Consider the following 21,562-nt stretch of genomic DNA (forward strand, 5'->3'; position numbering starts at 1 on the left):
GAAACCACCTCAAAGGTATTCTTTCCGATCAATCCATTGGGCTATTCCTATAAGTATCACAAACAACCCTAGAGTTCGTAGTAAAATAACACCTTAAGACACACATCAACCAAAACCCTAATGTCACCTCAATTATCCACGGGTATGATTATATGATATGCATCACACAATCTCAGATTCATCTATTCAAACCAACACAAAGAACTTCAAAGAATGCCCTGATATGTCTCCAATGTATCTATAATTTTTGATTGTTCCATGCTGTTATATTATTCATTCTTGGATGGTTTACAATCATTTTATAGTCATTTTTTATCATTTTTTGGTACTAACCTATTGACATAGTGCCCAGTGCCAATTGCTGTTTTCTGCATGTTTTTTACATCGCATGAAATCAATACCAAACGGAGTCCAAACGCAGTGAAACTTTCTGAGGATTTTTTTTGGGCCAGAAGACATCCATTGGGCCAAGGCTGCACCTGGGGGGTGCCTCGAGGAGGGCACCACCCACCAGGGCGCGCCAGGAGGCCCAGGCACGCCCCGGTGGGTTGTGCCCACCTCGGGTGCCCCCTGAACCGCCTCTTTACTCTATAAGTACCCCAATATTCTAGAAACCCTGGGGAGTCGATGAAAATCAATTCCAGCCACCGCAGAGTCCAGAACCACCAGATCCAATCTAGACACCATCACGGAGGGGTTCACCACTTCCATTGGCCTCTCCGATGATGCGTGAGTAGTTATTTGTAGACCTACGAGTCCGTAGTTAGAAGCTAGATGGCTTCCTCTCTCTCTCTCTTGATTATCAATACAATGGTCTCTTGGAGATCCATATGATGTAGGTCTTTTTGCGGTGTGTTCGTTGGGATCCGATGAACTTTGAGTTTATGATCAGATCTATGTTTTTATCCATGAAAGTTATTTGAGTCTTCTTTGATCTCTTATATGCATGATTGCTTATAGCCTTTTATTTGTTCTTCGATATTTGGGTTTTGTTTGGCCAACTTGATCTATTTATCTTGCAATCGGAAGAGGTGCTTTGTAGTGGGTTCGATCTTATGGTGCTTGATCCCAGTGACAGAAGGGGAACCGACATGTATGTATCGTTGCTACTAAGGATAACAAGATGAGATTTATATCTCCGCAATAGATAAACGGATCTCGTCTACATCATGTCATCGTTCTTATTGCATTACTTCGTTTTTCCTTGAACTTAATACACTAGATGCATGCTGGATAGTGGTCGATGTGTGGAGTAATAGTAGTAGATGCAGGCAGGAGTCGGTCTACTAATCTTGGACGTGATGCCTATATAATGATCATTGCCTGGATATCGTCATGATTATTTGAAGTTCTATCAATTGCCCAACAATAATTGTTTTCCCACCGTTTGCTATTTTTCTCGAGAGAAGCCACTAGTGAAACCTACGACCCCCAGGTCTCTTTTTATCATATTTGCCTTTGCGATCTATTTTCTCTTGCATTTATTTTCAGATCTATTAAACCAAAAATACAAAAATACCTTGCTGCAATTTATTTGTTTTGCGATCTATTTATCCTATCTACCACTTTTTACCTCACGTTATTTCCCTACTTGAGGCGTCGTACCCGAAAGGGATTGACAACCCCTTTAACACGTCGGGTTGCGAGTATTTGTTATTTGTGCGCAGGTGCTGTTTACGTGGTGTGAGGAGGTTCTCCTACTAGTTCGATAACCTTGTTCTCATCACTGAGGGAAATACCTAACGTCACTATACTGCATCATCCCTTCCTCTTTGGGGAAATACCGACGTAGTTCTAGCAGACATCATGCCCCAAAGTTTCTACCAGAGAGTCAAGACGAAAACATGTGCCAACCCCTATGCATAAGTTCACAAGGTCACTGAACCCGCAAGTTGATCACCAAAACATACATCAAGTAGATCACGTGAATATCCCATTGTCACCAGAGATAAGCACATGCAAGACATACATCAAGTGTTCTCAAATCCTAAGACTCAATCCGATAAGATAACTTTAAAGGGAAAACTCAATTCATCACAAGGAGATAGAGGGGGAGAAACATCATAAGATCCAACTATAGTAGCAAAGCTCGCGGTACATCAAGATCGTGCCAAATCAAGAACACGAGAGAGAGAAAGATCAAACACATAGCTACTGGTACAAACATTCAGCCCCGAGGGTGAACTATTCCCTCCTCGTCATGGAGAGCACCGGGATGATGAAGATGGACACCGGTAATGGATCCTCCCTCCGGCAGGGTGCTGGAACAGGGTCCCGATTGGTTTTTGGTGGCTACGGAGGCTTGCGGCGGCGGAACTCCCGATCTAGGTTTCTTTTCGGGGGTTTCTGTATTTATAGGAATTTTTGGCGTCGGTCTCACGTCAGGGGGGGTCTCCGAGTCATCCACGAGGTAGGGGGCACGCCCGGGGGGTAGGGCGCGCCCTCCACTCTCGTGGATGGCTCGGGACTCTTCTGGCCCAACTCTTTTGCTTCGGGGGCTTTTTCTGGTCCATAAAAATTCCACAAAAATTGACATGTCAATTGGACTCCGTTTGATATTCCTTTTCTGTAAAACTCAAAAACAAGGAAAAAACAGAAACTGGCACTGGGCTCTAGGTTAATAGGTTAGTCCCAAAAATCATATAAATGCATATAAAACATCCAAGATGGATAATATAATAGCATGGAACAATAAAAAATTATAGATATGTTGGAGACGTATCACCACTCACTAGAGAGGTCGGCCGATTGTGGCGCAACAACCTGGAGCTCTTTTTTAGGGATAAAAAGCCACTTTATTAAGTATCAAACGACATAGGAATACAAATAAAGCCTGGGGTTCCCGTGAGCCAAAGATGGCGTCCGCACTCCGCAGGCTAAAGAAGTAACAACTTGCAGCTGGGAGAGGCATGGTGCCATGCAACTTGGTTTGTCAATGGCCTCCTAGATTTAGATGGGGCAAGCTGGTGTACAAGTGCCGGGTTGTGCTCATCTTGCGAGTCTTGCTTGGTGGAGGTTGCAAAAGACTTGGTCCGTGTTGCCTGGCTCCAACCATGTCCATGGTGAAGACTAGGAGGCTGCAACCATGTCCATGGCCGCGGTATTCCTCATTGGAGATGGTGTTGAGGTCCCCTTCTCCTTCCCTAGTTCCTCGGTAAAAACCTTGGACACTGGGTGGCGACGGTGCATGTCTTGTGCTTTGGTGTGGTTAGCTAATAGGCGGCGAGAGGGAGCCAGGGGCGGCCTTGAAAGCGTTGTCATGCTGAGTTTCAGGATATGTCACAAAGAATGTGCAACAAGCCATTGTTTCTCTGCCTTAGTTTCCCTGTGGCATGATAGTAGGGGTATTCGGCTAGAAGGGATCCACATACTGAATGAATTGAAGGTTTCGAGCCAATATTTTTAGTGTTTCAAGCTTCTTAAATTTTAACTTTCCTACTGTGATGTAAATTATGCTGCACACATGCATGTATGGCAAGGGATTTCTTATTATCAAATGTTTCTTGCTATGGTGTAACTCCTGAATTCCTGATTGGCTTTATTGAACCAAAGTTTAATACCGACATTTAGTAAGTGTGGACCGTTTGTTACTTCAACTGCTCTGTGAGCATTGGCACATACTCCCTCCGTCCAGAAATACTTATCAGAGAAAAAGTATTTTAGTTCTAAATACATCATTTTTTTGGAGAAACTGATGTATCTAGACATATTTTGGTTCTCGATACATCAATTTTTATCCATTTCTCTAACAAGTATTTCCGGAAGGAGGGCCATTTGTCATGACTTCATTTTTCTGGAGATCGTGCAACCAACTTCTACTAATAAATAGAGAGGTATATTTCGATTCGTAAGATGGAGATAGTAGCCCTAGATTGTTCATAGAAATGACTTACATTATACACTAGAGACCGTGCCAATATCTAAATCATACTCATGAGATGATATGTGCAGCATAAAAGGAAGTTGCTTCAGAAATTATTAATAGGAAAAAGACAGTTGAATTCATTAAAACCCGTCCTATTTTACAAGGCAAGGTTTGTTTGTTCTAAGTCAAACTTCTGTAAATTTGATCGAATTTATGGAGGAAAATATCAACATGATATCCTCGCTGGATGATTTAATCTAAGCCCATAAGTTCCACGGTTGTGGTACCTCTGGTATTTGTTCCGCGACAAGTATTATGTAAGTATTTTCTCAATTGAGCTTCCCTATCAATTTTTCAAATGACCCTTGGTTCACTTTAGATCTCATACATGCCATCGCTACTCGTTGGCAATCCAAGCTAATTGGTGTTTATATACCGATCCGTACTCATGGCATGTAGATGAAACCAAACAAGAGGCGCAAAACTATATTCTCTATGTTACAACATTTTTTGTTAATGCCAATATGTTAGTTAGTTTATGCGATTTTAATCTGCATTTCATCACTTTGCAAGAATTTACAAAAACTCCTATGATTTTTTTTGAGAAACAGATAGGCGTGACAACACCCACCATCATGGTGCAGTATATTTGAGAAACAGATAGGCGTGACAACACCCACCATCATGGTGCATTATATCATAGACCATGCCAATATCCAAGTCACACTCTTGAAATGATATGTGGAGCATAAAAGGAGAGTTGCTTCAAAAATCATTAACTGGAACAAAGCAATTGAATCCATTAAAAACGTCCTATTTTATCTTAAACAAACTTACCAAAGTAATTATCTTGTATGCCCAATTTTACCGATCAATTAATGGACGCTAAATAATAAAGCACGGTGGGTTTCTGTCGTCCGTCACCCTTATTTGCAAAAAAAGTTCCTGCAGTTTGTTGAAATCAACCCGCAGTTCATCTTTAAGTCATACCGAACCGTTTTTTTAGTTTTCTCAGAACCCCCCCTGAGATTTTAGGTAATCAAACCGCCGTACATATTTAAGTCATACGAATCGTTTTTTTTGTGTTTTAACAGAAAACCCCCTGACCTTTCAGTTAATCAATCCGCAGTTTATCTAAAACAAAATTATCCATATCTTTTAAATCGTAACTCCGATTTTAACATATTATATATGAAATTTGATTAGAAAAATGTGTAGAATCCAAATATGTTGTTACTTTTAGCTATTAAATATTTCTAAACTATTAATTTGGATGCAAACATAATCTATAGTGCACGGTCTGGTTTTTTTTTCCGCACTGGCGGCGATCCAAATTGCAAATAAATACACATTAAAACCAGATTGAGAGGGAAAAAACATTGATAACCACGCATGCACAACTCTAGAAAACCTCACGGGAAAAAACAACATTTTTCTCATCTTACTCTCAATGATTGTGTGTGCGCGAGTGCGCGCGCGTGTGTGTGTGTGTGTTTGTGTGTATGTGTGTGAGAGAGAGAGACGCCTTAGGATTGACGACATTCAAATGCGTTTTCGTTGTGTGAGCATTGAGACCACCGCCGGAAACACAAATGTGATGCAATTTTAAAATAAAGAACGTCTACATATCAAGGTCTCAAGTCGTGGTTATTGGGTTAAGAGTGTGTGTGTTTTTCTGTCCCGTTACAACGCACAGGCTCTTTTACTAGTGGAAGCTAAAATTAGAAACATCGTCTTCTTTCTCTCAAGGTGTTGGGTGCAAAAAGCAGAAAAGCAATTGAGGGTAAACTGGTCGTTGTTCTACGTTTTCGCACTGCGGATACGTACTACTAGTTCTTATCCGCCTTCATTGTGAGAAGACGCTACCCAACCCATCGCGAGGCCCCGCTTGTCAGTAAGCAGCCAGGCCGCTCCGTTCTCCCCCTCCGGCAAGTCGAATCGCGTGACCCCCAACTCCGTCGACGGCTCGATCGATCTCGGCAAACCGCCCCCCTCCCCGTCTCCGGCGACGCGGCAGCGGATCGCGCCGGCAGCGAAGGCGCGGGGAAGAGATGGACGCGGAGCTCCTGGAGCTGCAGCGGCAGCTGGAGGCGGCGCAGAGCGCGCGGTCGAGCGTGCGGCTGTCGGAGCGCAACGTGGTGGAGCTCGTGCAGAAGCTGCAGGAGCGCGGCCTCATCGACTTCGAGCTCCTCCACACCGTCTCCGGCAAGGAGTACATCACATCCGTAAGCCCCGCCTCTCCCCCCTCCTCTCTCTACTACTAGTCCCCACTCCCCTCTCGGTCTGTCGGAAACCAGATTCGTCTCTATGCGGGGAATGGGTTGAACACTTGAACTAGACTCAGTCTAGTGTCATGGGGCGTGGAGAACTTACCCTGGATTTGGGTATAGGCGTTGAAATTATGGGTGCTATCAACATCTAAACCCTGGACCTCTAGTGCAGGGCGGTGAATTTCATCTTCGTTTATGTAGTAGGCTATCACTTCTCAAGGATGGTTTAAATTCAGAGCATTCATGGGAAATTGATGTACTGTCACAGCTGCTAGTGGTATTTCTGTATAGTAAATTAGTGATGGGTTTAGATTTAGTACTACATCTGTTTCCAGTCCCTCTTGCAACATTGTAGAGTTGCTCCAGTGCTCAGCAGAGAAAATTGTTCTCTTCTTCCTGGCAATTTGCCACAGATACAGTCAGACAGATGAGAGATTTTGATTTAATTGCGTGTTTGAACAGCTCGGGCTTTAATAAAGTTCTGGAGGAGCCTTGTCTAGAAATTGCTCTGGTATATTGCTATAAATTGCTGTGATAATGTCTGCCTGCCTTAGTTCTGTTTAACACACTTGCGCAACCAAGAATGTGCAGATTTTAGCTGATCCGTCATCCATGGTGATCTGTGGTGTGGCAGGACCATTTGAAGCATGAGATTAAGGTGGAGATCAAGAAGCGAGGGCGCGCATCACTAGTCGATTTATCAGATACCCTGGGGGTGGATCTTTACCATATTGAGAGGCAGGCACAAAAGGTCGTCACGGAGGATCCGGCCCTGATGTTGATCAACGGGGAGATCATGTCACAGTCTTACTGGGACACTGTGACGGAAGAGATAAATGAGAAGTTGCAAGAGCGCAGCCAGATTGCCTTGGCTGAGATTGCTGCACAGTTACACATTGGCTCAGAGCTAGTCCTCAATATTCTCGAGCCTCGGCTTGGAACTATTGTAAGCCTGCTGTGCTATCTCATGTTTTGAATGGTCTTTTCCTTTGCTGCTTTCGTTCAACCAAAAAGGTTCTATAAGTTCTATAAATCCTTCCAGGTGCAAGGAAGGCTAGAAGGTGGCCAGCTATACACTCCAGCATACGTCTCACGAATTACTGCCATGGTCCGTGGTGCGACAAGAGGTTTAACAGTTCCGACAAACTTGCCATCTGTCTGGAACTCCTTGCAGCAACAGCTCCAAGAAATGCACGGTGCTAATGGAGTTTCAGTGGAAGGTTCATTCTTCCAGTCCATTTTTGTTGCCTTGCTAAAAGAAGGTGCTGTACTTGGGTCTGTCCGTGCCGGAGTACATTGGACACCAGCTGTAAGTTCTGCATTGCAGTTCATATATCTAATTCGTAAACTATGTTTTAATGTTGTGCTTTTCTTTCTTTGCTAGGTATTTGCTCATGCTCAAAAGGAAAGCGTTGATGCATTTTTTTCACAGGTTGAGGCATCTCTAGCTTACATTTTAATTCCTGTTATTTAACATGTTAAAAAAAAAGGGCAACCTGGTGCATGTAGCTCCCGCTTGCGCAGGGTCCAGGGAAGGGTCCGACCACTTTGGGTCTATAGTACGCAGCCTTTCCCTACATTTCTGTAAGAGGCTGTTTCCAGGACTTGAACCCATGACCTCATGGTCACAAGGCAGCAGCTTTACCACTGCGCCAAGGCTCCCCTTCCCTGTTATTTAACATGTTATTACAACTAAATAATTTCGAGCTGGTTGCATGAGTAGGCTTCACAGAAAAACATGTGTATTAATCCAGACAAGATCTCAACTGCTTCATGTGCACACCTTTGCATGACTACTGATCTAGTTCTTCCACATAATCCCACACAGTTTTGTAGACAGTTTTACTCCCATATAAAATCATATGAAAATCTCTTGGTCTGATATTTAGCAATCGGCATTGATAAGCAATTGTGTTCGGATCACATACTTTGCATTATTGTTATGCCTTATATCCTTCCATTTGTTTCACTTTTCATTTTCTGTACAGAACTCTTATATTGGGTACGAAGTGCTTCAGAAACTCGCAATTCCCCAGCCTAAACAGTACTTAGAGGTACACTTGAAGCTGTCAATATCCCTTCCCTGTTCAAAATGCAATGCCTGTTTGTTTGTTTGACTATCTTATATTCTACAGGCCAGATATCCAGATGGCATTGCACTGGAGGCTGTTTTTGTACATCCTTCTGTTGTCGATATGCTAGATGCTGCTGTGGGTGACGCAATCGAGAACGGACAATGGTATTGTTAAATGTCATGTCTGGTCTCAAGGTTTCATTGCTATTTGTCACTGTTATATGCTATGATGTCCTAACATGGCATGCATTCTAAAAAATGAGCCTTCCAGTTCTGTTTGATAGTCCCTGTACGCATGGTGTGGAACAAATAAAACTGGTTTGTCATGTGGGGAATTCCCTACCAGTGTCAACATGGGACCGGGGCCTCTGTAGCTGGTTTACAAGCCAAGGGTGGTGCATCTAAGCAGGCAGCATCCTATTCCATGCCCTTTAAGTTAGGACTTTAGGTTAGAGATAAAGTTAGGGGAAAAAACTACTCCCTCCATCACTAGTGTCAAAAACATTCTTATATTATGGGACGGAGGGAGTAGGTTGGTTGGATCCCACTTTGAGCTGTAACCCATCCGTTTAAAGGATGGAATTATCAATAAGGCGCAAGCAAGTCAACATTTTCTCTTGCTTCCCCTGCACTCCCTTTTCTCCACGCCATTACAGCACCAGGATGACAAGATTCAGGGCCTAGACCACCCATCACACACACTGCATCCTGTTATGGCATGTGACAGGTGTTTGACTTATGAGTTATGACCTACATCAGCGTAGAGGAGCAAAGGGAGTAAACTGACCAAGCGATAGCAAGATGTATGAATTGATTAATTAGTTACATCAGTTCATTGAAGTAGTTGAGACTTCACAGGGTGTCTCAACATTTTGTGCAGCATCAAGATATTATTTGTGCCTTTCCTATTGACTGTTAGTAATCCCTTTTTCTGCCAAGCTAAGCACCTTTCAAGTTTTCATTGCTACAAAATACCCTTTATTTTTTCAGGATTGATTCTCTTTCGATCCTTCCATCATATATCAGTGGCCCTGATGCAACCAAGATATTGTCTCTTTGTCCATCTTTTCAGAAGGCAGCCAAGGTTGGCATATTTAAAGTAATCGAAATTTGTGTACTTTTCATAAATGGCCACACATTAAAAAAATCTTTCTTTGCAGTCTTCAAAAGCAGTGCTTTTTGGAGAATCATGTGTCTTCAGCAATGTGTTCATTAAGGTGAATTGTCAGAACCTGCTTGTTGCACCTGTGATAATCTGCAGTTATGTATGCACTATCCCATTATACCTCTCAAACGAGTGCAATTTGTCTGTTCTTCCGTCCATTTCAGGGTATTTTTGATCAACTTGAGAAAGAGATTGACTCCTTTGGTATCAAACATAGTGCTGGTGGTCAAGGAACTCCCGTGAATATGAATTCAAGTAGTGAGCATAGGGCAGGATCTGTCCAGCACTCGGACACAAAAGACTTTGGTGATAATGACGCCAGCGGTACAGGTGCTTCATCGGACAGAGGACCAAAGAAGAAACGAGGAAAAGCGACGGGGTCTGCCAAAGGCGGAGCAGTTGAGAAGGATGATGATGAAGAAATCATCCCTGTAAAGGGCAAGAAAGCTCATAGGAAAAACAAGGACGCTGGTTCTTCAGGTGATGCAAAGCGCGGTGGTAAAAAGGCACCAGAGAAACCAAAAGAGGAGAACACAAATATCTTCCCCGATGAGTTGATAGAGCAAAAGGTTTTGGCTGTTGCTCCGGAGTTAGAAGAGTTGGGAGGTCAGGAAACTAGATAAGATTAACCTTGTTGTTTCTATTCAGTTGAAATTGTGCTTCTACAAATTTCTTAACTTTTGAAACCAACATTAGGCTCAGACGACTTAAATGGCCCTATTAAATTATTGTCCTCTCACCTGAGGCCAATGCTTATTGATGCATGGAAGAAGAAAAGGAACACCATGCTGTCAGAAAATGCTGAAAGGAGGCGAAGTGTACTTGATAATCTGCAAAAGCAGCTAGATGAGGTATCTGCTTTTGCATCCCATTTTCTTTGTGCTTCCTTTCTGTACTATAGTTTCTGGATAGCCTTGAAATTGTTCGATATTGCTACTGTATTTTAAATTGTTTTCCTGCATTTCTCTTCTGGTGCTAGATAATCTAACTTTTTTCAATATTATTCTTTGCCATCGTTAGGCTGTCCTCGATATGCAACTCTATGAAAAAGCTCTAGATGTGTTTGAGGATGATCCTGCTACCTCTGTAAGCTACTATAGCCTATGTGCATCGTTCTCACAAGATCGCTTGCTACTCAATATGTTAGCAGCCTTTACTTACGGTCCTTTCTTTACCTGTTTTTTGCAGGGCATATTACACAAGCATCTGCTAAGAACTATGGGTACTCCAATAGTCGACAAGATTTTATCTAGTCTGGTAACTTCTATAAGCTCACAGTATGGTTGCCTGCAATATTATAATTCATAAAAATTTCTGTGATGTATCCATTTTGGCTTTAATATTACAGTTGCAAAAGAACCGTTAAAATAACATGCGTCCCTGATTTTGTTACTTCCTTACTAGCGACCTTTCTTGCGTGATGAACTAAGAAACTGGGACTAGCTTATAGCTCCTATTTCAAATCTGAATCGTTTAAAAGGTTTTGTAACCTACTTCTCTGACTAGTACATGTACTTTACACTGAACAACCAATAGGATAGGGACAACAAATTGAAGAATGGAATGGAGTATGAAGACAGTGAAGAACAGCATGCTCAGCTGAGCACTACTGACCGCACTTTTCTGGTACAATTCACTTGTTTCATTTTTCCATATATTATGTAATGTTTTCCTGTGTCAATCCTGAATGAAGATGTCATTTGGTTTAACCTCTTGGGTTTGCTTTCTGTTAAAAAAACATCAGGCAAAGGATCTTCCAGGGCAATTGTCATCGAAGGCTCAAGCTTTAGTTGAAGCACTGGAGGGAAAGGTTTGTCTGTAACCAAGAAATACTGTTTGATGAATTGATTGAAGCCTTGAACTCCTTAGTTCGTATTTTTCTTGTTCTAAATCTAGTATGCATAACAGCTTAAATTCTGGTAATATGTTAGCACCTACAGTTAAACAATCTAACACACCACAAAAACTTTAGTCTGGGTCTCTAGGGTAGGTCAGACATTTGGAAGATGAACATGACAAATTACTAAACATTTTTGATGCGATGATCTATACAGAGATGAAGTTCTTCCGTGAAGCATCCTGCATTATGTTTATCACCAGATTGCCAAGATGCTATGTTGTAAATACCCAACACCTATACCGTGTACAACATCCTGTCATTCTGTGGACTAACAATGAAATCCACTTCATGTTCATTTTCTGTGTTTTTCTTGTTCTAAATCTAGTATGCATAGCAGCTTAAATTCTGATAATATGCTAGCACATGCAGTTAACAATCTAACATACAACAAAACTATGTCTGGGTCTCTGGGGTAGAGCAGACGTTTAGATGCTTAACATGATAAAATACTTACTCAACAATTTTGAGGCAATGAATCTTTATATAGATGAAGTTCTTCCATGAAGCTTCCTGCATTATGTTAATTACCAGCTTGCCAAGATGCTATGTTATAAATACCCATCATTCACAATTTCTTCTATGCTGTCTATATCCTCTAAAACATCCTTTCCTTCTGCAACTTAACCACGAAATCCTATTAATGCTAATTTTCTGCGTGTTCTAGAACACCAATTGTTTGATCCTGTAATAACTAATAAAATAGATATGCAGCATATATCCTGAATAAATGTTGACACGAGAAGATAAGTGTTCAATTTCTTCTCGAGTATTACGTAGTCAATTCTTTCTTCGGAATGTGTACATAATTCATACTAGGGCTGACACACTAGTTCAGATATAAGATTGCATGTCAGAAGCATCTTCCTCACTAATCTGTTATTCTTTGCTAGTTGATAATATCTGTATGTTCCTAAGCATATGACTGGTGAGTTCTTTGTTGTCTAAACGCGTACACTAAATAACAAATGAACAAGTGACTGTTGCTATGTCTTTGAGATCCACAACTCCAAATATAACTGGACTTTGTAGCTCTTTCTAACCTTTTCCTCGAAATCCACAACAGCGGTTTGACTCATTTATGGACGCCTTAAGAGATACAGCAGAGGAAAGGTAACATTTTATGTTTGTTACTTGCTTTCCACATTGGCTGGATTATCAAAGTGCTTACTCTCTTTTTCAGTGGCTTGTTATTTAAGAAGCTTGATAAAAGACTTGAGCGATCAATGCTGCATTCCTACCGCAAGGTATGTTCTTGGTATCTTCTATCTTGATGGCAGCACCACAGCGTCTGGAAAACCAGTGAGAACCGACTTTCTCGAACTAGGCCTAACAGGTTTTTAGTTGTTGCTGGTTTAGGCCCTAAACGTTCCCCTTGATCCCCAGTTCAGTTGGAATGAGTGTATTACCAATTCATCACTTATTTGATATGCCCCAAACACTAATTGTTTCTTGTGTGTTCGAATTCTCAACTTAGCAAACCGCCCAAATAACCTGAAACAGTCTGGTAGCACTTTTCACAACCCTGTGTCTCAGGATGATCTCTGTTTCCAAGAAAATATGGTATTTTCCATGGTTAAAAGAATGTTGTTTCTTGTGTTTTTAAACATCAAAATAGTGCAAGTACGGAATAGCAGAACGCAAGTCAAAATCACCATGATAATATAAATTTACCAAGATTGTTAGACTCGTAGGCGCTCTTATAGATTGGTAGGGTCTGAAGACGTTAATGTTCAATATGGCATAATGTGCTGAATAAATAATTCATACATGCTAAGTTTCTTTATGGCTGAATTCTAGTGCTAATTATCTGACACCTTAATTTCGTGTATGAATTGAAGGATTTGATAGCACAAGTTTCTTCAGAGACTGATCCAGTTTCCTTCCTCCCAAAAGTCGTTGCTCTACTTTTTCTCCAGGTTCGTTTTATTGTATCTTTCCTGAAATAAAACTCTTCTTTTCGCTCTGTATTTATAGGCTGACCGGAGAAACATCCTGTTTGAATATTTCGTAGGCACACAACAAGGGTCTTCAGGCACCTGGAAGGGCTGTTGGTGCTGTCATCACACTACTGAAGGTAATTGTTGATTTGTATTCTCTTTAAGATACACTTGGTATAGTTCAAGTAGAATATGTTAACTTATAGCAACAGGATCCTGATCACAGAATCTTTGATACTATTTGTCTGATATGCTGGTTTGTAAGTGTGTTATTAAGCTGTCAGAAGAATCACCTGTCCACCTTTTTCTTATCCTGTCCTTTATTACAATAAACCCCTTGATTTCGCACCCCCCTCCCCCCCCCCTCCCCCGAAGAACGGCTATTTAATCTGTTTGTATTGTGTGTCCTTGGCTTACCTTTGTTTTACTTGGACAAGTGAAACCAGTAATTAGTATAGAGGGGTTTGGTTCCTTGCATCACAAGACTCGTAACGTAGGCAGAGGGAATCCTCGGTTGTCACTGTTGGACGTATTTCTGCCCATATTGCACAAAGGGAAAAGTATATTTTTTGTCCCTCGACTTTTTCAAAAGTATAGAAATGGTTCCTCAACTCTAAAACCAGCAAATCTTAGTCCCTCAACTTTCAAAACCGGATAAGCTTACTCCCTCGTACCGCTTCGAGTGGTTTCCTGTCGCCGTGGAGTGATTTTTGACTCAAGCTGGCAAGTATGGGCACCACACCTACCCATTTTTGTCCACTTTAATTCTTGCTCTCTATCTCCCTCACATCATGTAAGAGCATCTTCAACCTCTGAACGACCGAATCAGTGATAAATTAACGTGCATATGTGAGCTAGCAGTTTGCTTTGCTTTTGCTGCCTACATGCATCGACCTGCAACATATCTACTACGAGCGGACCACATCAAGCCAGTGCTGCAAGTCCACTCTCGCCGGAAAGTCGCGTTGCCGCCATCCAGCAGGCTGGCACCTGGACAGTTTCGCCATCGGCAAAGTCAGACAGGCATATGTCGCAGCTGGCATGGACTGGAGTGCTGTGCTGCTGCTCTGTTTGTGCGCCCACGAGGCGGCGGGCAGTGCGATGTAAGGCTGAAGGCAGCGCGCAACCTTCCCTGCCCCCCCTTTATTCTCTGTATACCACCCCATGTCGTTAGAGAACCACCCGAAGCGGCACAGGGGACTAAACTTATCCGGTTTTAAAAGTCGAGGGACTAAGCTTTGCTGGTTTTGAAGTTGTGGGGCTATTTCTAAATTGAAATGCTCAATAAATCTTTCTAGTCGGTGTTATTAAATTTTATCTCTTTTTTTTGCATGTTTGATCTTTTCATAACCTGTTGAAACAGCATGACAGATATTATGTTTCCTGTATGTCGCTCCACGGCCCCGCCAGTATTTCCAGATATTATAATTAGCCATCAAAATCCTGCCGGCTTTTCGATTAATGATTGGCAGTCTGCATTCTGGCCATAGTTTCTTAGCCTCTTAGGTTTTAGTTTTATAGCAGTCTTACAGAATTAGAATGCTTTGGCCTGCCTGTGATGTTGGCTTATTTCACATATTCAGATAATACTGCTAAATTTAGCAAAATCCGTGCCTGTGTGATCATACATATCCTCTGTTTTTCAGGACAAGCTACCAGCTTCAACCTTCAAGGTTTTAACTGAATATCACGCCACTACCGTGAAAGTTCTTGCACTACAAGCTGCTGCCACGGGTGATGTAAGTCCACTCCAACCATTTCGAATATATCCCTGCTCACTGTTGTGTGCATTATAAAAGGATTAGTTGGTTATCCTTCCATAACTTTTGGACTTCGCTACAAATCCGATGTCAGATTCTTAGGCATGGCAAATCAAACGTTTTCATGGCAAGTTACGTGTGCCGAGGATGGCAAGTTTAGTTGGCAAGCATGGCAATTCCGCCTCAGTTTATTTGTGTTTCCCAGGAGATTGACGTGCTTGTAAACTAAATTTGCCATCATGAAGGAAAACATGAGTTGCCATGAAAAACGTTAGATTTGCCATGCGTAGCGTTTCCGTAACTTTATCCCGTTTCTGCACTGAACTCTATACATGTACTCTTAATTTATATTCTGTGCTTTCCCCATCTACCCGACACCCTCTGATATACATCAAGTAATATGGTCTGTGCTCATCATTTGCGCAATCATGCATCATCGTGTCTTTGCCCTGCAGGATGATGATTGTGCATCGGACCGGATGCTGGAGAAGAAGGAAGACCTAGAAGAGAGGCTGATGCCAGAACTGAAATCCCTGGCCCTCGGCACGACCAAAGAGTGAGCAGCAAACATTGTGTGCATGGTGGTGCGCCATGCCCTCGTGTAAATACACAGACCTCTCTATATATCGTCGGCACTGGAGCTAGGGATGCAAGCAGCCACCCTGCGATACTCGGTCAACTCAGCGCACTCATCAACTGAATCTAGTTTAGCATGTCGGTTGCATGTTTGCGCCGTGAGCTCATTTGTTGCCCTCTGGCGTCGCAATTTCTGAATGAAAAGGAATCCTTCTGTGTAATACACCGTGTACATTCTAGGGGGTCGTGTGACAGCAGAATCAACTTCTTAATTTTTGACGAGCAACCAAATACCGACTGACATCATGTATTGAGGTATAAACACCTTGAAACTCTGGTAGTCCTTTCCGAACATTGACTGCAAGCAAATATTTGTCGAGAACCTTTTATCTTGTGATCAACTGTCCAACGGTCAAACCCCGTCCTCGCATTGCAACAAAGGGAATGTTGTGGACCCCTTTGCAACAGATCTCGTGTTGCAGAAACGTTTACAACGAAGATCACGTTGCAGATTTTTTTTACAACATAGGTGATGTTGTAGATCTCTTTTACAACTTTTGCAACGGAGGTCATAACAGAGATCATGTTGCAAAAAAAAGGTGCAATGAAAACGATGTTGTAGAAATGCTGCCGCGGCTATCGTTCATCGCCATCGTTTGTGAGACCGTCGTGGCCATCGTTCGAGGCACCTAACATCACGTACAGGCCGCAAAAAGGCTGATGTGCGCAGCCGTCAACCACCGTTGCCAAAGAAATCGAGGCTGCAGAGAGAACACAATACCCGAAAGTGCCTTTCTGCTCCCGAGCTCATTTGAGCTCGGTGAACAGTAAAATCGAAAAAAAATAAAATAAAATTCAAAAAATTCCAAAAAAATTCTCAGAGAAACATTGACAAAAGTTCTAAGTGCTTGCAAAAATTCATCATGAAATCACATTCTTGTAAGGCGTGGCAAAAAAAATAAATTCAGCCTCCAAAATGCTTTTGAAAGTAGCATTTTTAGAGTACCGATTTTGTTTTTTTTGCCACGCCTTCTAGAAATGTGATTTCATGACGAATTTTTGCAAGCACTTAAAACTTTTGTCAATGTTTCTACCAAAAAATTTGGAAATTTTTGAATTTTTTTTGATTTTTGTTCGATTTTACTGTTCATTCAAGTTCATATGAGCTCGGGTGCAGAAACTCCACGTCCCACAACACCAGGGATGCGATGGCTTCCCTGCAGAAGCGGTCGCTTCCCTAGTAGCAGCGTCGATAGCAACGCAGTGTGCAGTAGGAGTAAAAGCAACGGGCTGGGCGGTGAGGGTACAAAGTTGCAGAACGGGCTGGGCGGTGAGGGTACAAAGTTAAGTTGCAGCGACATGACCAGGATCTTGAGAAAGAAGCAGTGGAAAATTGTGGATGGATAACGATGTGTTCGCGTTGACTCACGAAAGAAAAGGGATGCTCTGGTTGGAGCTGGATATTTCTAGAGACTAGAGAAAGGCGGGACCAGATAAGCACAAGACCATTCGACCCCACATACAATCCGACTGTTGGGCTATAGGCGGATGCATCGGTTGGATCAGCCGGTCCAATGGAAACTTTTCCCTTTAACATTGAGGAGCTACCCAAATTATTTCACAATTTTAGCCCAACTCTAGAGTAAACTGCAAAAAACCACCACATCGGGGGACGCAAGAACAGAAAACCACCACCTTCTGTTTTTTTCTTCAAGAAACCACCACGTTTGCGTTGACAGTTTCAAAAAACACTGATCCAACTATTTGGCGCATCTGAGTGGAAAACTGACCGGTTGGCCCGCTGTCAGGCGCCACGTGGATAGGGGATGACGGCGCCCATGACACGCCGTTAGACGATGTCGCACATGACCTAACGAGCCGGCCTGAACCAGCTAGTTCCCTCAAATCACATCTCATCTCCTAGCTCACTTCCCGCACGGCGACCGGAGGTGTCGGCGGCGGCGGCGGAGGCGCATCCGGTGACGGCAAGGACGATGGCGACCTCTCCATCGTTGATGCTGCTGGCCGCCCCGTGCTTCCTCGCTCTCCGACGGTGCTCCCTGGTACGGTCGGCGCCGTTCGATCCGCCTTCGTCGGCGGAGATGAGCGCGGTGAGGATGGCAACATCTTCAACATGAGCTCCGACGACATTGAGGCACGTGCGGCCGCTAAACTGGCCCAGGTCTGGAAGGCCAATCCAGGGCCGAGCAACCACTTCACATCCGGCCTGGGCGTCGTGGAGTGAGTGTTTTTCTTTCCCCATTTCATATTTTTCTTTTTGAATATGATAGTGTAGTTGTCCAATTTGTGTGATATTGCTAGTGTAGCTATACTATTTGCTCTGTTTGTATCTCAATTTAGAAATTAGGGTTTGAATCTCAGTTTAGTAATTAGGGCTTGTAGTTCAGTTTAGGAATTAGTGGTTGTAGTCCAAGTAAACTTTATGTTAACAGAATAAATTTGATGAACCAAATTTACTGTTAAGTGAATATGAGCTTAATTGTGGATTACCATCTGTTTGTGTTAACTAAGCTCATTTGTGATAACTTAATTTAGTGTTAGCTTAGCTAAATTGACTGAATTTAGTGTTAAATTCAGCCAATTGACTGAACTGAATGAATGATATTTACTGTTGTTTGACACTTCTATTCATTGAATCTGGTGTTAACTGAAAGTAATGTTAACTGAACTTGCAGTTTGGATGATGATGAACCATGGGACATGAGGTTTCATTTCCAAGGCTGTGACAATCTAGAAAGGACCTTATGTGAATCAGATATCACATATATCAACATATTAGCTATTATTGGGATAGAGGGCTATGATCAAAAGGATTCCATGTACTATGTGAAGCAAGAGGGTGTAGGAATGACAGGCATGAGCTAATCAAATCTGAGGAAGATGTAGAAGAAATGTTGCTATTGTATGAGGAGAAGAGGTGTGTTACTATCACAGTAATGAAAAGAAGAGACTCAGAGATGGCAAAGTTGCAAATCAACATTGGAGATGGATGTGAAAAGCAAATTCCAATTTCTGAGATTGGTTCTCCAAAGGTGTACAATATAGATGATGCAGGTGTGCTCTACCAAAGTCAGACCAGTGAACATCAAGCAGATATGTGTGCTCCAGTTGTTTGTGCTCACACAGAGGACTCCTATGGAGAATATCTCTTCACTCAGGAGAGTTGCAATGTTAAAAAGGGGAAGGACATAGCTTGTGTGAAAGAGTTAGATGATTTTCTTAACGAGTTTGCTGATGACACTCCAGTACTACAAGTAGAAGAAAGAATGGAAGAGGATGAGTTGATGGAGACAGAAGAGATTGATGTGGATAGCTCTGAAGAGGGGATAGAGGAAGAGGAGCAAGATGATGCAGATTTGCACCAAAAAATAGAAGATCTCAAGAGGAAGAGGGTTTATGAAGGTAATTCAGAGCCAGGAGATCTATTCTGCGAAGCTGAGGAGGAGGATGAAGAAGAGGGGTTTGTTGAAGCAGCACCAATTGAGAAATTACCTGTTAGAAGAGGTCCAACAAGTAGATCACACTGCAGTTCACAAGACAAACTTGAGGTAGACTACATTCCCTATCTGATGAAGATATAGATGATAAACTTCAAAATGATTCTGATGAAGAAGTAGTGTTGTATTGTCCCTCATCTGGTAGAAAGTCTAGGGCAAAAAAGAAGAAAGCCAGGATATGGTATGATGAAAATAGGCTTATGCCACAGGAACAAATTTTCTGGGCACATGTGTTTTGTTGATGTTTACCAGTTTAGAAGAGCATTGGTTAACTTGCATGTGACACAGAGAAGGAACTTCCATTACCACTGGAATAACAAAGACACGATCATAGTTGATTGTGCGGACAAAGGTTGCCCCTTTCACATGGTTGCATCTGTAGTTGGGAAAGAAAAAACATTTTGTATTAGGAAGCTGCAATTAGAGCATACATGTGCTCCAAGTGGTGAGAATTGCAAGGTTCCTACTAGGTTTGTGGCCAAAGTAGTTGAAGAATGCTCCAGTACAGATCCTAAAGCAGGAATTCAAACACTCATAGACAAGACAAAGGAGAAGTATGGTGTGGAGGTTGGTAAGATGATGGCATACAGGGTGTAACACCCCGGTGTAATGATGCTACAGTAATCCCTGAGATCAAGCTAATCATTTTGCTATAGCAGTGCTTGGTCACTTTGATCAACATTCCGTTTCAAATTCCAGTTGAATTCAATTTGAATTTATGTGTGAAATTCAAAAATGCTTAGACATGAAAAATAAAATGTTCATCATATTGAACATATTCTTCAGGTAATATTGGTGGTGAACCAACATTTTTGCAAAATGTCTAAGTGGCCTAAAATAGCTAAAGCAGAAAAGCTTTAAAAAAAGAAAAAGGAAAAGCAAGGAGAAAAAGAAGGAGAAGCCCCCTGCCTCCCTGGGCCTTAGCCCATTGCGCTGACCGGCCCACCTTACCCCCCGGGTCGCCTTCCTATTTGACCGACCCCGTCGCTACAGGGGCGCGGTCGTCCCGGACCGCCTCGCCGTCGATGACGAGGGTGGGGATAAGAGCGCCCCCTCGACGCCTCGAATCCTCCCCCTCACCTACCGCCACTCCCACTCCGCCCGCTCCACCTCTCCCTCTCCCCACCAGATTTCTCCTCGCCTCCCTCTCGTTCCCCGTTCACCTCCGAGCACAGTCGCCGCCGCCCTTCATCATTGTCGCGGCCACCGGCGGCCCCGCGCCCGCTGACCCTGTCGGTGAGCTCCGCCGGGGTCGACTCCTTCGACTGGCGCCCTTCGCTGGAGCCGGGAAGCACCGCGGCCACCGTTCGTCCTCGTCCCCATCTCCGGCCAACGCGACGCCGCCGTCGTCGATTCAGCCTTCCCCTGCGCTCCTAACCCGTCGAGGGCTTTTCTTAGCCGCTCGGTGAGCACCTCCCTCTCCTGCCCCTACTCCCATGTCGTTTCCTGTGCCTGTAGGCCATCGTTGCCGTCGTGGCCGAACTCGTCGCCGCTGCCGAGCCCCTCCGTCTCGGCCACCATCGGCCGAGCTCGCTTTCGAGCACGGCTTCGTGCCCGTAGCGCTGCCAGGAGGCCTCCCAGCCGTCCGCGCCTCCTCCCGTGCCTCCTAGCGTGATCCTCGTCCTCGCCCGAAAACCACCGCCGCGGACCTCGTCGCCGACGACGTTTCCGGCCAGGTCCGACGATGCCACCACCACCACTCGACGCGCGGTCGAGTGACCGTTCGGACGCACCCACGCACGCCCGAAACCGAGCCCCATAGCGCGATTCCGGCCAACTCCGGCGAGGCGCCGCCGTTGTTTTGGTCGCTGGAGTCACTCCGGCGCCGGCCGCCGACGTGGCTGGCCCGGGGCGACCCCAGAGCCAATGCCAGTGGGCCACGTGGGTCCTAGTTGACTGGGTTGACCCAATCAACTGCTGACCAGGCAGCCCAGTGCCACTGACACGCGGGCCCCACCGCCTATTTTGAAAAATTAAAATGTTTTAATAATTAAAACCTAATTAGTTACTAACTAGACACTAACAGGTGGGCCTAGTAGTTTTACTAGCTAAATTTAGATTAGTTTGAACTCTGTTTAACCCACTGTCTGTGACAGGTGGGTCCCTCGTGTCAGTTTCGACCAGTCAACCAGACTGTTGACTGCTGAAGTCACACATACGTCATGCTGACATCATATTCCTTTTCTGTTAATTTGAGTAATTCCAGAAAATTGTTTAATCTTTGAAAATTAATAGAAAATCAACCGTACCTCGGATGAAAATGTTTTCTATACGAAAGTTGCTCAGAAAATCCAACGAATCCGAATGCGCGGTCCGTTCATCTATCACATGCCCCTAGCACGCTGAACATGGAACATTCCCCTCCGGTCATCTGTCTGACACATGTCCGGAACCGGGAATATGTTCCCGGTTGAATTCCCCCTTCACCTATATCATGTAGCCATACGTTAGGTCACACCTGGCACAACATATTGCCACGTTATGCTTTATGATGCTA

The 21,562-nt window shown here is 43.5% G+C and overlaps 1 protein-coding gene across 1 annotated transcript; it reads left to right on the plus strand.

Moving 5' to 3' along the window:
* The first annotated feature begins 5,756 nt into the window (after nucleotides 1–5,756).
* LOC123106005 (E3 UFM1-protein ligase 1 homolog) lies at nucleotides 5,757–15,948 on the plus strand. The gene is made up of 20 exons (XM_044528204.1): nucleotides 5,757–6,090; nucleotides 6,770–7,081; nucleotides 7,178–7,444; nucleotides 7,520–7,567; nucleotides 8,124–8,189; nucleotides 8,271–8,374; nucleotides 9,200–9,293; nucleotides 9,370–9,426; nucleotides 9,539–9,980; nucleotides 10,071–10,225; nucleotides 10,395–10,460; nucleotides 10,563–10,631; nucleotides 10,911–11,000; nucleotides 11,119–11,184; nucleotides 12,338–12,384; nucleotides 12,455–12,518; nucleotides 13,113–13,190; nucleotides 13,286–13,348; nucleotides 14,858–14,950; nucleotides 15,427–15,948. The coding sequence occupies exons 1-20, from the start codon at nucleotides 5,917–5,919 to the stop codon at nucleotides 15,529–15,531; spliced, it is 2,460 nt and encodes an 819-aa protein (XP_044384139.1). The 5' UTR covers nucleotides 5,757–5,916; the 3' UTR covers nucleotides 15,532–15,948.
* Nucleotides 15,949–21,562: the final 5,614 nt, after the last annotated feature.

This window comes from Triticum aestivum, chromosome 1B, assembly GCF_018294505.1.
Source record: "Triticum aestivum cultivar Chinese Spring chromosome 1B, IWGSC CS RefSeq v2.1, whole genome shotgun sequence".
NCBI lineage: Eukaryota > Viridiplantae > Streptophyta > Magnoliopsida > Poales > Poaceae > Triticum > Triticum aestivum.

What these genes read in the sequence shown, in the direction of transcription:
- LOC123106005 (XM_044528204.1), top strand. Translation starts at nt 5,917, where the DNA reads ATGGACGCGGAGCTCCTGGAGCTGCAGCGGCAGCTGGAGGCGGCGCAG. An exon ending in TTGATGCATTTTTTTCACAG is followed by an intron (nt 7,568 to 8,123) that starts GTTGAGGCATCT and finishes TTTTCTGTACAG; the next exon opens with AACTCTTATATTGGGTACGA. An exon ending in CTGTCATCACACTACTGAAG is followed by an intron (nt 13,349 to 14,857) that starts GTAATTGTTGAT and finishes TCTGTTTTTCAG; the next exon opens with GACAAGCTACCAGCTTCAAC.